The following is a 14,982-nucleotide window of genomic DNA, read 5'->3' as shown; positions in this document are numbered from 1 at the left end:
CAGACACAGTACATTGGTTGCCTCACCGACTGGAGCTCTCCAAGCCGGTTGGTGCTGTCAGTCGGGATAAACCTAATGAGGATAAAGTCCCTTTTAACCCGGGCCAGGAATCCTATTAAGAGGGTCTCTAGCGACAAGGCCTTCCTTCCGTCGTCCCGACGTCAAGCGCTCGCTTGTTCGCTCGCTAGCGGCGGAAGCCACGGGAGGCCGGCTCCATCTTTTAACTGCATTTGTCCAACGGGAAGTAGCAGCCGCCTCCCTCCGACCCGGCTACCTATTAAATATTCATACTTTGCTTGCCACAATAAGACGTGTCTTTGACTTGTCCATAACACGTCACCGGCAGCACGACGTCCGGGAAAACAGGCTTTCTACTTTGCGTAACGCGACGTCGCGTTCACGACGCAACGGAGCTTTTGTCGTCGTGGGAAAGATTCTTATCATGTCACGAGCCGCCAGCGGCGGCCGCGGCTCTTTTCTGCAAAATGTTGCCTTGGGCTGGCTGGCTGACTGGCTGGCTGGCTGACTGGCTGGCTCTGACTTTCAGAGGAACACTTGAGGACAGACATGCAATCATCAAAAATGAATAAAGCTCGTCTAATTTGGGTGAAGGGGCAAAGCAAGGTGAGGGTGTGAATCATTTAGTTTGAGGGCAAGTTGCAAAGAGGGAAGGAGGGAAGGAGGCAGGGAGGGACACCACTCACTTTGGGCCTTTTTTCTTTCACTTTTCAAATGCCTTTTGAGGGGCAAAATGAGAGAGAGAGAGGCCAAGGTGGGCATATTTTGGCACCCGCTCGAGACGCCCACCCAAACGGGACGGAGAAAGCAAAGCCCTGGACTCGGTGTCCGACTCACCCCAAACATCTGCCGCAGGTCGGGGTCCCGAAAACGAAAGGGGATGTTGGAGACGTGGAGTCTTTTGGGCTGCTGCTTCTCTGACGGGTCGCAGGGCTGCAGGTGGAGCTCCGACTGCGGAATGTCGTCTACCTGCCGGGGGGGGGGGGAGAAAAAAAAAAAAAAGAGGTCAACGCCCGTCGCCAATCGCAAAAATCCTGTCAGTCCAAACATTACATTGCGACTATTTCGCTGGGAATGCGTCCGTAAAGTGTAGTGATTTGGCACAGTGACTGTCGCTTACGAGTGAAATTGAAGACTTTTCCAAAACATTTCAATCGGTCTCAACCGTCCTTCCGACTTTGACCGGATTGCACGTCGATCACTTTTCCACCACCTCCCTCTCTCGTCGGGCCCTTTCAAAAAGTTGGCCTCGGAGGAAGCCAGCCCAGAAATCCAAGACGGGAGCAAAGAGAAGATTGAAAGAATCGGGGCAAAAGCTCCAGACGGGGGAGATGATGTCAGCTCATTCGGCCTCCGATCGATGGCGGACGGAAGCACAAGTGCTGAAGGTGGCAGACATTGCAACAAAAGGCCTGCAGTTTAGAATGAGCAGGACTCGCCTTGGCAACAAACGGGTCTTTGCCTGCCTTAGACGCCGGTGAAAATGAAAGAAATAGAGCGAAATGATGAAATGATACAAAATGCACACAACCTTTGGCTTCTGCAAGAGAAAACAAACGTATCCCTACGTTCCATCTGCTGCCCATCTCAAGTCGCCGGCCGGGGTGGCAGTGTCAGCGTCGCCAGATTGGGAGGCTTCCGGCCCACTTGGCCCGGATTCTCTGGGCGGAAGACAAACGGGGGGGCGCCCAGAGGTCAAACGGAAGACACTTTGGCCTCCTCACGTGGCGCCGTGGGTACTTTTTAGTCAAAGGCAACTCAACTGCTCGTTGACATTTGGGCCCTTCCCAGGGGACGCACTACTTTGGACTTGAAGTTCTTCCTTGGCTGGCTACCTGCGGACCGCCAGCCAGAACCCAGCTGGATTCTCCGCGCCAATGATCTGAAAATGTGCGCCACTTCAAAAGTGAGTCAAATCTTTTGATTGTCAAAATCTCATGGAAGGCCAGCGAGCGACGGTCCTCTTGGACCAAGCGCCCAGGAGAAAGTCAAAGGAAAATAAAGCCTGGGGGTGGAGCGCTCTAGCTGGCCGACGCCGGCACGCAGACCGGGCGCCACCCGTTCCGTGGAATAGCGCCCGGGGCCAGCCCTTTCCAGAAGACGGACGCAGATGAAAGCCACGGCCGCGCTCGCGATCTGCCCCCAGCAACGCCGCAGTCCTGTAAACGAGCGCGGCCTCGAAAGACGCTAGCCGGCCAACGCGTGGACGTACAGAGGGGCGCAACGCCAAAACAAGAGTGTGTAGAAAGAGAGTCTGTCCAACGGAATAGAAAAGGTGTCAGCCGGGCCTTGCTCTCGCCAGTGGGCTAACATTGGCACACGGCCCTTTAGCAATCTAGCTGGCCGTCATTTTTGCAAATTCATCCGCTCGATTGAAGGGCGGCCTCGCAGCCAAACCGACGGCGGCCGAAACGGGACCACTTTCTTTTTCCTCGTCTACTCACCGTGACGGCGTGGCCGGTCAGCGCCGTCAGCGCCGTCAGCGCCGCCGGCACGTTGCTCTCGTTGACGGGCGGCTCGTACAGCGTCAGGGCGTGCTCGCCCACCGCGTTGGCAAAGTCCGTGGGCGGGTGGGCCGCCGCGTACTCGCCGCCCATCCCCTCGTGCGCCGCCGGAGGGGGAGGAGGGGGAGGAGGGTACTGGGCCGCCTGGAACGCTTGAGCCATGGCGTCGGGGGGAGCCGGGGCCTCTTGATTACCCTGGGGAACAAAAAAAAAAAAAAGACATCAGACGGATCTCATTTGAGACGTTTTGCAAACGCCCGCTCACAAATTCCAGCCTAATTTGAGTGCGCGACGCCGATGGCGCGCGGGAATGGCCCACTTCGATTGCGCCATCGATTGCGGAAACCTTTGAAAGGGCCAAGGTCAAAAAAAGGCCGCCTTTCCTCCTTTGTCAAAAAGTGGCCCAGATTGATTATTCCATCTTTGCCAGCCATATTCCATTAAGGTTGCAAGCAGTGCGGAAGAACGGCGGCGTGCTGCCGTGTCACACGGATTCATCATCGTTGGCCGCGGGACATTATTAGCCGGCCGCCGGCCACGTCAATTACGGGGAGCGCTCCGACGGACGGGGGTGAAAGAGCACCGTGGACGGATCGAGTGCTTACGTCGGCTGAGAAATGGAGATTGAGGGGATATACTCCACATCTGGCTATTTCCGCATTTTTTGAAATATGGCCCTTTCTTTTTCAAAAGTGCCACATTCAAAATAAGTCCCTCCCTCCAAGGTGGCAAAATATCGTCCCCGTCCGCTTGACATCAATCGATATTGGAAACTTACAGCCGTTTTATGGTTAATTTCAAGGGCATTAAAATAAAGGTGTGTGGCTAAAGTGCTGTCATTTACAGAGAGAGAGAGAGAGAGAGAGAGAGAGAGAGAGAGAGAGAGAGAGAGAGAGAGAGAGAGAGAGCGCCATTAGCCGGTGTCAGCAGAAAAAATTGGAAAAATTGAAAATACCCAAAGCAAGCCTATAAGCACTTTTAATGTTAAGTGATTTAATGGCGTAAAAAAAAAAAAGGCGCCGTTTGACGTGACCCAATAAAAAGTGAGCGCAGAATGCAAATAGCCAAAGGCGGACGGGCGGGGAGGGGGGGGGGGGGGGGGGGCGCGTTGATGCTGCTCAAAGAAGCCACCGTGATGGATGTTATTGTTCCGGGAGGCCCAACGGCAACACGTCCCAGCGCTTTTGCTCAGCTGGCGTTTTGGGCCCGAAAAGACGCAGTGCGAGAGAGAGAGAGAGAGAGAGAGAGAGAGAGAGAGAGAGAGAGAGAGAGAGAGAGAGAGAGAGAGAGAGAGAGAGAGAGAGAAAGAGAGAAAGTCAAGGGAAACACTTCCATCAAATTGATTGATACGCCGACACATTGAGACGTTCCCAGATCCTTGTCAACAAATTGTGCTGGTAAATGATTTCTCCTATCAGCTCCATCATGCCATGCAAGCCTACAGAGGAGACCCCCCCCCCCCACCCCAATCCATCTCTTCACATCATCCAGCCCCACATGGATCGGGTTCCCGCGCTCTGGTCTGGTTGGCAAGACAACCCGCAATTAAAAGCGGAGGCACGGCAAGATTTTTGCGGACGGACCAGACAAAGATTAACCTTTAGCGATGTGACGCAAAGGCTAATCTGTGAAACGTAGCGGAGGGAGCCCAGGATTTGCACGCCTTCTTTCACACCGGCGCGCTCGTTGGACTTCATTGACGTCGCCGTCCCCCCACTGTGGCGCTGGCGCGGGTTCTGCAAAAAAACTCTACAAAGAGCATTTTAGTACGGCTTATAGACCCAACGTCATTATTGCAAAAGAGTCGAAACGCTTCTTTTTACGGCCGTCTTTAAAAAGAAAAGAGAACGATGGGAATGCACAGTATTTTCTTGACACGAGTTTGGACGCAAGCAGACTGAGTGAGTGTATACTCCACGTACACTCAAGCAGACTGCGCAATTTTGCCGTATGCGGCTCCAGAAACTTGACGCTTTAGGGGTTGATTAATATTGATATGCACTGCAGAGGGCCCGGAAAGAAGACCAAAAAAATATATATCCTAAAAAAAAAAAAACACCCACCCCACTCAGAGGTTGGGGTGCGTGCGGCAAAGGTAGTAGAGAGGACGGAAGAGCCAAACGCCGTTGACAAAATGTCACGGCGGCTTCGGCGTTTCAGCTCAAACGAATGGAACGGACGCCTGGCCGCGTCCGCCCCGTCACTTTAAATACGAGAGCACGCGCAAAACGCTCGGGCGGTCACGCCACTAAACATTTTTTCCCCACCCTTTTCCGCACGGTAATCGTCGGCGCGGCCCGTCGGCGACGCCGGCGAACGAACGACTCGCCTGGCGGCCGCGTCTGCCGCGCGGAGGTGACGGAGAGGCGACGGAATCTAATTTAACAGTCGGCTGAACAGAGATTGGACGACACTCGCCGGCCGAGCCAAGCTCGCTTGGGAACGAGACGAGCCGAGGAGGCGGGCGAGCGAGCGAGCGAGCCGACGGCCAGAGAGAAATCCCGTTCAAAGAAGAGGAGAGCCACGGCGGCCCCTTGCTAACTACGCCGCTAAAATGACCCGATTGCTACGGACTGGACGTCCAGGAGTTGAATGGTGTGTGTGGTGGAGCCACTACAGAATGACTCCCCGTCGTGTCCTTCTGTGGATACGACGGGAGATTTTGAACCAAGATGGAGGGAGGGAGGGAGGGAGGGAGGGACTTTGGGTTAGCTTCCTTACAAGCAATCTGGACTTTTACGACAAAGAGAGCGCCGCAGAGGGGATTCGGCGTCACAGATAAGAGCCCAGAGAGGGAGAGAGAGATGGGCGAGTGACGCTCGGCGGTTTCCCTCGGGGGACGGGCCCAGATGCGCATCTATCGTGGGCCATCTCATCTCATCCGTCTGCTCTGTCAAGGAGCGGCCGGTGGCGGGTTAGTGCCACCCAGCACACGCGGCGGACCGACTTACAGAAAAGGGAAGAGGAGTAACATTTGATGGGCTTTAGAGAAAGAGAGAGAGAAAAAAAACAGGAGCGTAGCGTATGTTCCTCTGTGGCGCTGACATTGATGCATTCCGATTCCTACACGGATGATTCATTTGCAGCAAAAAGAGGAATGCGCCGGTGTCAGATCCAACGCTAACCGGCCCCACGCACGCATGAATCATGCAACCTTGTTATGGCTGGCCTCGCCCTCCTTTTACAATAAAACAGTCTTAAGGCATCAAACATTCAACAGGGCCTTGCTCAATTTCTCTCTCTCTCTCTCTCTGACTTTCTCTCTGTTAAAGAGCAAGTTTCTACTAAGTGGGAAGAGTTACAGGCCATGTCACCATTTTGCCCCAAAACTAGAAAACCGTCGATAACATACTGGTCACCGCTTGGGCAAAACAGCGGGCAGAGGGAAAGAAAAAAGAATCAAGATGAGATGCAATATCACTGAAAGATGGAAAAGAGATGAGCAAAAAGTTTGTTTTGGAACAAAGACACGCCGTTGTAACGTACCCAAGGGAAGACAACCCCCCCCTCGACGTTCCAACCCCGTCCTTGACCGCGTCTCAAAAGACGGACGGTCACGCAAGCCAAGCGTGGACAGATGCCCGTCGCACGCCGGGGGGGGGCAGGCCAGGCCAGAAATCTAAGGCGAACGAGCGGGCTTCCCCAGCTGGCCGCCCGCAATGGCCGTCGGCCGTTCACGACGGGATTAGCGTGCGAAAAGTAGCTCGTGCGAGCCATTGGTCCACATAAGCCACAATGCTAACCGCGACTTGACCTTTGGATCTCCAACGACGGACACTCTCTCTCCACGTCATAGTTCTGCCGTCTCGCTCTTCTAATGTCTGACAAGCGCCCCGACTAATGGCGTAGCCAGCGCCCCGGGGTGCCCTTACGCGAATGGCGTACTGGCTCAGTCGACAGGACGGGAACTCCTTCCTCTCGGCCAGTGGCGTGGTGCGCTTTGAATAATGGAAATGTCGGAGCCGGCGGGTGTCCGGCACGGCTCGTTTTCCTGTTCTGAAAAGGCCGCACGGATAATGGGATGACGGGTGCCCACGTCAGAAAAGAAAGGGAAAAAAAGGCATTTGTTAAGAAGTGAGCAAGCCAGTAAAGGAAAGTTGCAGTGAAAATTGACTGGGGAAAAAAAAACAGGAAAAGTGTAATATTGGCGGAACAGCAGCATCTGTCTTTACAAGCCGGCGAGCAGCAGGAACAGATTGGCGTAGGTGGACACCCGCCGGTGGCCGGCCGGCCGGCCAGGCCCACTCCCCAATAAGTGGCCTCAAATGGCATTCCGCCGTGGCCAAACGAGTCCAGTAGATTAGATGGACCATTTTCAAAGTTGGCATTTCTTTACATCTGTTGACGCCACCCTCTATTTACGGGAGACCATCTCGGGGTCCGCCATCATCCGTCATTCTCCAAAGACAGGCTGGCCTGCCGGCGTGGCCCGTGGGAGAAGGTCAGTCCCTAGCTAGCGGGAACCGCGTCCGGGGGAAAAGAGCAACCAAAAGCCTACTTTCCTCTTTGGTGACTCTCTCTGACCTTTAAAGAAAATTATAAACATGCCACACCATGAATTGTGCGCCGGTGACGGCCGGCGCAATAAGGCGTGCGTCAAGGCACCATTGTTTTTCTATTTTACAAGGAACATGTGGCTTAGCCAGATGGTCGAACGCATCGGACTTTGCGTCAAGCTCAGCGGCGAGGACGCCATTGCCTTCTGGAAGGATAGGGCCGGGCTTTTTGAATTCCTGAGGATTGCGTTGAGCATCCGTTGGTGCATCGATGTTGCCGTTGTTGGGCGAGACCCCCCCCCCCCCCTTTCCATCTCCCCATCCTCCTCCGCCCCCCTCGTTGACAGGAACATGACGATCATGAATAAGAGATGAAATAAAAGCAGCGGGCTGTGAAAGCAACGACATGACACCTGCAGCAAATGACAGAGCATTTTTATTAAAAGCAGATTAAACACTGGCGCTTCCCAGACAAAGCACAAACGCAAGCGTCGAGGGAACGCCGCACACACGGAACGCTAAAAACGCCGCTTTTTTTCCACCCATGGCAAGAAAAAAAAAAATCCCCATTGACTATCAATGGCAATTTCCAAATGAGTCGCGTGCTAGACTTTGTATCAAATTCCATCCACTGACAGACACCTCATCAAATGAAGAAAGCCAAGCATCTGTCAAAATGGCATCAAGTCAAAATGGGACACATTGAATGAATGCGAGAGAAACACAAAGCCAGAATTAGCACTATTCAAACACACCAAATAAAACAAGAGTGGTGAAAGGGATCAAGCTCGATTCCTCAGCCCGGGCATTCACATCTGAATTACAGGGGGGGGGGGGGGGAGCGCCTTGGTGCTCCTCTGGGTTGCCGATTAATCAGGGAAAAGTCCAAGCAAGTTGGAGCTGTCCTTGTACACGCCACAATATATATGTCTTTTATTTGACTTTTGTGTTTTCCACTATGATTTTTACTGTAGGCCGTATCCGTTAAAAAGATTGAAAATCCCCTACAAAATACGGGCAAAGCGTGCCGGTTGACAGCTAAGTCAATTTGCCCAGCCGGCGGACGTCTGTGCAAGTGCCTGTGTGTGTGTGCGCCTGTATGTGTGTGTATATTCACCCCTTCCTCTAGTACAACTTCCTTCCCCATGAATCATAATGAGCTTCACTGGGCCTTATCATGTGAACGTGTGTGTGTGTGTGTGTGTGTGCGTGCGTGCGTGCGTGTGAGAGAGATAGAAGTTGTAGTTCCTCCGTTGGTGAGCACAGATGTGACACTTCATCAACATGTATGAGTGCAAATGAGGCAGCCAGTGTGTGGAGGATGAGGGACGGGGCATCATCAATTATTCAGGCCTGAACATTTTTCACTTATTGCTTGACAAAATTCACCACATCCACACTAGCTGGTGTCCAATTCATCCTCTAGCTCCCTCTCACCACTTATTCCGACGTACGCGGCCACTCTTGCTCTAGCGTGGCGGCCACGCCGTCGTAAAAGTAATAAAATGGCGTCACGGCAAATGTCCGCTTTGAGATCTGCTGGCCCACTCGAGATAGGCCCCGCCCCCGACGCAACGGAAGAGGGAGGAGATTTTCCGACGGAGCGGACGCCACTCGCCACGCATTCATTGGGTGGGCCGCGGTCGGTTGCCCCCGTCACTCTGCCTGAGAGAAAAAAGAAATAAAAAAATGAAAAGTCCTTCATGTGGAAAATGGACTTTCGTTGTAGGGTGGGCCAAATGAAAAGACCAGAGGCCCGACGCCACCGATCCGTGTTGTGTGGCGAAGAAGGCCGAGATTTGAAGGCAGAGAATTCATGGCGTGGGCCAGAGAACGTAGCCACGGGGCTAAACTAATCCGGCGGTCCATTGGCAAAAACCGTGTACGCTCCTCCGCGTGTAAATCAGTCAATCACAACGATATGGATGAAGGGGAGGAGGGGAAAAAAAGCTGCAAAACAAACCGTACATCTCTCATTTCATCACAGATGGGGATTTTTGCTCATGATCAATTTCACCTCCCTTACGTGAGAAAGATAAATAAATAATCACAGGTAGGTGCAAAAGTCCACGGAATGCATTCAAATGCCAAGGTTATCTCACCAGGAGGAAAGCGTGCCAGCCAGCCAGCCAGCCAGTGTTTCCATCATAAATGTTTCATGGCAAAAGTAGGGGAGTCAATGTACGGTATATACCAGTAAGGAATAACATTTGAATATAGGAATTGTTTATGGCTCTCTCTTTCAAAAAGGTTCCCGAGCCCATCCACCCACACCATCCCAACCCCTGTCAATTCAACATTGTCACCTATATATGTGCCTTTGTCACCTAAGCAATACCACCCCCTGCCTGCTATAAACTGTCAAAGCCAGTTCAAGACCTTTTTTTTTTTTGGACATATTTCAAACAGTGGCCATCAAAGTGCAGCCTTTTGACCATTTTGACTCATTTAAGAGCACCTTTGTTGAATGATATTTCACCTATATCATTACACACAGCTATGTATGATGAGAAAAAAGGCTTTTGATTTTATATACAATTATAGCAACCCATAAGACTAGGCTTTCATTTCAAATGATTCCACAAAATGTTGCTTTTCATAAAGAGCAATACTAAGTGTCCTACCGGTGCAATCAGTGGATTGGCGTCAGCTGCTTCTCTTGCCCAACCCCCGCTGGTTCAAGTTTGTCAGTCAGCTCAGCTCGCTCTGTCCAGGATGACTCCGAACCGACCCCCCCCACTCACAGCGGCCCAACCCCCGCGGATTCAATGATGTCTGGAGCCAGTTCAATGCTTTTTTGGACCTATTTCAAACATGGGCTTTCAAATTTCAAACTTTTGAGCATTGAAGGGAGGGGGCGCCTCAAAGAAATTTAGCGTCCCATAAGACTAGGCATTTAATTAACAGGGCTAAGCAAAAATTAAGAAAAAGGGGCCAAAAGTGAGTGCTTTGGTTTCAACCTCAAGATAGCAAAAGTTTCCACAATACTAGTGTGACACAAGCGCAATCAGTGGATTGGCGTCAGCTGCCTCTTCTGCCCAACCCCCACACCTTCCAAGTTTGCCAGTCAGCTCGGTCGGTGCGGGATGACTCCAACCAGAAGATGCTCCGTCCCAACCGCCCCTCCTCTCTCCCCCCTCCCTCCCTCCCTCTCCACTCACAACAGCCCAACCCCCACTGATGCAACTTTTTCACCTATGTATGTGCTGGATGGATCACAAAAGCTGACTGGTATAAAGTGTCAAAGCCAGATAAGGATTTTTTTTGGGACCTATTTCAAACGTGGGCCGTTAAAGTGCAAACCTTTGACCATTGAAGAGATGGGGAAACTCAAAGAAATTGAAGTATTGGACATATGAAGGAAGACGTAGTGTCCCACAACACTAGGCATTTATTTCACAGGGCTGGACAAACTAAAAAAAAATATATATATATATATATATTGATACATAAAAGCCAAAAGTAAGTGCTTTGGTTTCAACCTCAACAGAGCAAAAGTTTCCACAATACTAAGTGTCCTGCAAGTGCAATCAGTGGATTGGCATCAGCTGCTTCTCGCAGCCCAACCCCCACACCTTCAAGTTTGTCTGTCAGCTCAGCTCAGTCGGTCCAGGATGACTCGAACCAAAAGCCCCCACCCCCTCTCCCTCCCTCCCTCCCTCCCTCCCTCCCTCCCTCCCTCCCTCCCTCGCTACTCACAGTGTGTGTGCGCCAGTGGGGAAAAGGCCAAGGCCGAGTCGGAGGAATTAATTGAGCTAGTTTGTTTCACAGCGTGCAGTCTATTAAATGCCATGTCACCGCCGGGCCCCGGGGAAGGCTGAAAGGCAGGAAGCTTGCACGCCGGCCTCCTCCTCGCGCTCCCATAATGTCCAGTCCAAAAAAGACGCTCGCCGGGAGACTCGGCCAGATGCGCATTTTACAGTGGGCTCATAAACAAAAGGCCTTGGCTTGATACGCCACTAAAAGAACGTCACCGGGGCCACTAGGAAACACGGTGGCCATCCAAGATGCCGTAGGCGACCGGTTGGGAGCGCCTAAGTGGGCCTCCAACACAAACGCGCGTTCATTCCACAGCGTCAATGAGCACGAAAACAAAACGGAGAGGGAAAATATGTCCGCCGTATCATAGAGTCAGAGAGTCCGATTGAATATGGAAGTGATCATTGACGGACAACCGAGCGGAATCCGAACGCCGAACGTCCGTCCCGGGCGGAACTTCATCTTGACAACTGACGGGAAGAATCGCGCTCCAAAGTCAAAGCAGCGTGCCATGTTGTGGCGCTTGAAAACTATCTGACGGAGGGATGGCAAAGCGCCCCCCCCCCCCCCCCAACCTCGGAGGAAATGAAGGAGGCCCCTGAGCCGTGAAGCCCATACACAAAGAGAAACAAAGTTCAAAGTAAACATTTCAAGGCTGCCGCTATTAAACATTCATCATTGATGACTCTTGCTTAAGATCTTGTAAATCTTCAAGCCAGCAAATGGGTACACAGCGGACCGCATCCCATCATCCGACATGTTCTCGGCGCAGGCTTCAAACGAGAACGCTTCTTCCCTCATCAAAAGTTCTTTCACCCGCTCCACGCGAGAAGACGCCGCTCGTGTCGGGAAGTGCGGGAGGGGAAAAAAAAAAAAAAGAGGTGGCGATGCGGCCCCTCCCGAACCCAAAGACCACAGCAAAAGAGGGCACACAGAAGATGATCCAAACGAGTCGCCGGCCATACCTTTTGTTTAAAGACAGAATAGAAATATTATTGGGAGGCCTCGGACGCACACGGCAACTCTTCTGCCCACATGACCAGAGGCTTTTTTTCCGCGTGGGAGTCGGCGGAGCGCGTGCCCACCACTGTTTCTCATTCATAATAGATACCTACGTAGCCGCTAGCATCATCCACGCTAGGAAGTCAGGTCACGGGTGACAACTCGGAAAAACATCACTTTTGTTTTGATTAAATGAAATGAACTCATTCACAATCTCTCCCCCAAATTTCTTTCATTTTGCAATTCTAATCAAGCTTTGTGGCGGTCTACTTTTGGCTTTTAGTGCGCTCCTTCTTTCCAAGCCGCAGGTCGTCTGACATTTTATAGCACTGTTAAAGTCATAAAGAGAGGGATTGCTTTACAAAGCACATCAATCCCTATGCTGAGCTTTATGTGTCATTTAAAAATAAATAAAAAAAATCAAAAGCTGCAGGATCACGCTCAAATATTTCTACACGCTTGTTTGCCAACTATTAACTTAAGTCGCAGTGTTCATGTCCCGGCTTGGTCATGCCAGTGTGAGTTTTAGCAATGTGGCATTTGACAAAGCTCTCCCCCAAAGCGTCCGCTTTTGCGCCTCTTGGAAATATCATTTGCTAGAAGGCCCGGCCATCAATCTCTCCGGCTGCAGCCGCAGAGCGAGAACGGGGGATGGTGGCTAGCCCTTAGCGCGTCCGCCCGTCCACACGAGCGCTAGTCGAGCGGTTCCGGGTCCGTGCATCGTTTCCGTTGAAGCTCATCGCGCTTCCTCGATAGGCTGTGGACAAACTATGCAGATGAAGGGTTCGTGGCCAAGCATTCGGACGACAAAAGCCTCTAAAAATGGCCAGATCGTTAGCATATTAGTCTTCCGCCGGCCTTCCGTTCCCTCCTGGTTGATGGCGGCAATTAGTGATCATTAGGAGAGGAGGTGGCAAAGGGACAAGCTCTAATAGCTTCCAACACGTGTATACACCAAGCGGTCATGCATCTAAAGGTGTGGGTGCGAGAGCTCAAATATCCCTGGGCACGCCACATCCCACTCATTGGGGAGAGAAAAAAGAAAGAAAAAAAGAAAGTACCAGGCAAGAACAAGACTAATTAAAGCTGGGCCCAGGGCACCTATTCAAATGAAACAAAATTCAAGGGACTTCATCTGCAAAGTACACCTCATTCATCTATTTTTTAACATTGGAGTCAAGATGGTCTGCTCACACAAATGACGATGGGGAGCTCATTTCAAATGTATTTCATTGCCATCACAGTCAGTGGATTGGAAAAAAAAAACCTTGACCACAATTGCTATGGGATTTCTCTCCATCCCAGCCACAAATCATTGACATTATATACTGGTCAAGAAAAACCGTGGCACAACTGTAACCGTAATGAAATGACGGGTGACAAACTCTGACCTTCTGACCATCGCAACGACTGTACGCTGTCATCCCAATGCTGCGCTAACAAGATAGTCTGTCTGGATAACCTTTAAGCTAGCCGCCTGTTCGGGAAACTTTTAGCCGACCGACGCAGTCCGTTTTCATGTCTCGAAGCGTCACCTCGCTCGGCCCAAACACAATGTCGCACAATCGTATATCGACAATCTCAAGTGAAACTTCCCGAAAATGTTCAACACAACAAACGAGGGCATCTCGCAAAGTACTATTCTTGGGAAAAACAATGCAAGTATTCCTCGCCGGTGTTATCTAAGGCATAAAATATGCAACGGTCATGGCTTTCACAGGAAAACCTTTTGCTTTGGAAGGGCTGCTGCCAACTCCGAGTGGAGGGAGGCAAATGTCCGGCCGGGGTGGGCAGATGAATAGAACAGATGGTTAAAGACGCTGACAGGACGGACAATGCGAGAGGGCGGGCGGGGCCTCCGGGCTACGCTACGGACCGGCCGGACACCGGCCGGCACACCTGACGGAACGGCCAGAAAAAAATAGCAACAACGGGCAGATATTTACTCAAAAACGGCTCCGTTCACATTGAGGCAAAAGAGCTTTTGAAATAAAAGCCTGGAATTAAAGCATATTGCTGGTTAAGCACGACAATACGCCTCCATTACGATATTACCACATGGATGAATCCCAGCGTGTCGGATCATTAAATATGTTGATGCATAAATGCTGCAGTAAATACAGGAACTATTCATTAGTGTCAAGCCTTTCCACTATTTAGCCACATTTCCAACAGAGCCAAAAACAATGCCTATGCTTTAGGTTTCAAAGGAAAGCAAGAAATGCAACAGAAAGCGCTCCTCTGCTTATTGGTAAATGGTGCTTTAACCACTTGTTGGCCAGCCGCGCAATTATTTTCAAGTGACGGCACGTGGACGTGGCGTCCGAGCCATTCCACCTCCTGGCAATAATAAAGAAGCAAAAATCAAAGCCCGCCGGCCGACCGCATCGATTTGGAGCCGGCCGTCCTCACCGTTATTTCTGGGAAAATGAGATGACAATGACGGCGGGCCAACGGAATCGGCCAAAAACCACCGCGCCAAAGCCCGCGGGGGTGCCGGAGCAAAGGCACCCGTACCCCGCGAGTTCTGGCTACTGGAAAGAAAGGAAGGAAGCGCCGAGGATTCCTTCATCTTCCTCCTTTTCCACCTCCTCCGTCCCGGGAGAGAGCAGGGGAGCTTGCACAAGCACATTTAACACATCGTATTGACTTACGAGGACTTTTTTTTTCCCCCCCCTCAAGCCGTCGCCCGGGGAAAATGCAGAGAGCCAGCCAGCCAGCCAGCCAGCCAGCCAGCCAACCAGCCAGCGGTACAAAGACAAGGCTGGCTCCGAGAATGGAAATTCGATATGGGGAGGAGGTGAATGTTTTCCAGTGAAGCGGCGATCTAAGTTGTCGACCAAAGGACGGAGCGGGCGTGGGATCTGGCTAAAAAGCAAGGCGAGGGGCGCCGACGTTGGCCGACCCCGCCGAAACGCCACTCTGGCCCCATTAAAAATTGGACAGAAAGCGTAAAGGTAGTCAGCCAAAAAAGTGCCGCAGTGCCGTCTGTCCGGCCCCATTCCAGCACAATTGCAATCTTCTCTCACGCGTTCACACAGAACAAGTCAGACTCCAGAAGCATGTGGCATGTGGACTACGTGAGGTAAGCCGCTACTTTCACCCCTCCACTCGAAGGCCATATGGACTCATCTACCATATTTGTTTTTGGATGGGACTGGCGTAGAAAAAGCTTTAGCCTGCTACTTTGACTTTAGCGTGCT

At 51.6% G+C, this 14,982-nt stretch overlaps 1 protein-coding gene across 3 annotated transcripts in view; it reads right to left on the bottom strand.

The window, feature by feature from the left end:
• The window catches only part of LOC144211213 (RNA binding protein fox-1 homolog 3-like), a 76,439-nt gene that overhangs the window by 8,644 nt on the left and 52,813 nt on the right, over positions 1 to 14,982 (bottom strand). For all 3 annotated transcript variants that reach the window (XM_077738256.1, XM_077738255.1, XM_077738254.1), the window contains exons 6-7: positions 2,463 to 2,717; positions 856 to 987 (exon numbers count right to left, since the gene is read on the bottom strand). In XM_077738256.1, the coding sequence (XP_077594382.1) occupies positions 856 to 987; positions 2,463 to 2,717 (387 nt within the window). The remainder of the gene's footprint in view (positions 1 to 855; positions 988 to 2,462; positions 2,718 to 14,982) is intronic.

The sequence above is a fragment of the Stigmatopora nigra genome, chromosome 18 (genome assembly GCF_051989575.1).
Source record: "Stigmatopora nigra isolate UIUO_SnigA chromosome 18, RoL_Snig_1.1, whole genome shotgun sequence".
Classification (NCBI taxonomy): domain Eukaryota; kingdom Metazoa; phylum Chordata; class Actinopteri; order Syngnathiformes; family Syngnathidae; genus Stigmatopora; species Stigmatopora nigra.
The sequence above is the reverse complement of the archived record's forward strand: the minus strand, read 5'-3'. Positions and strand labels throughout refer to the sequence as shown.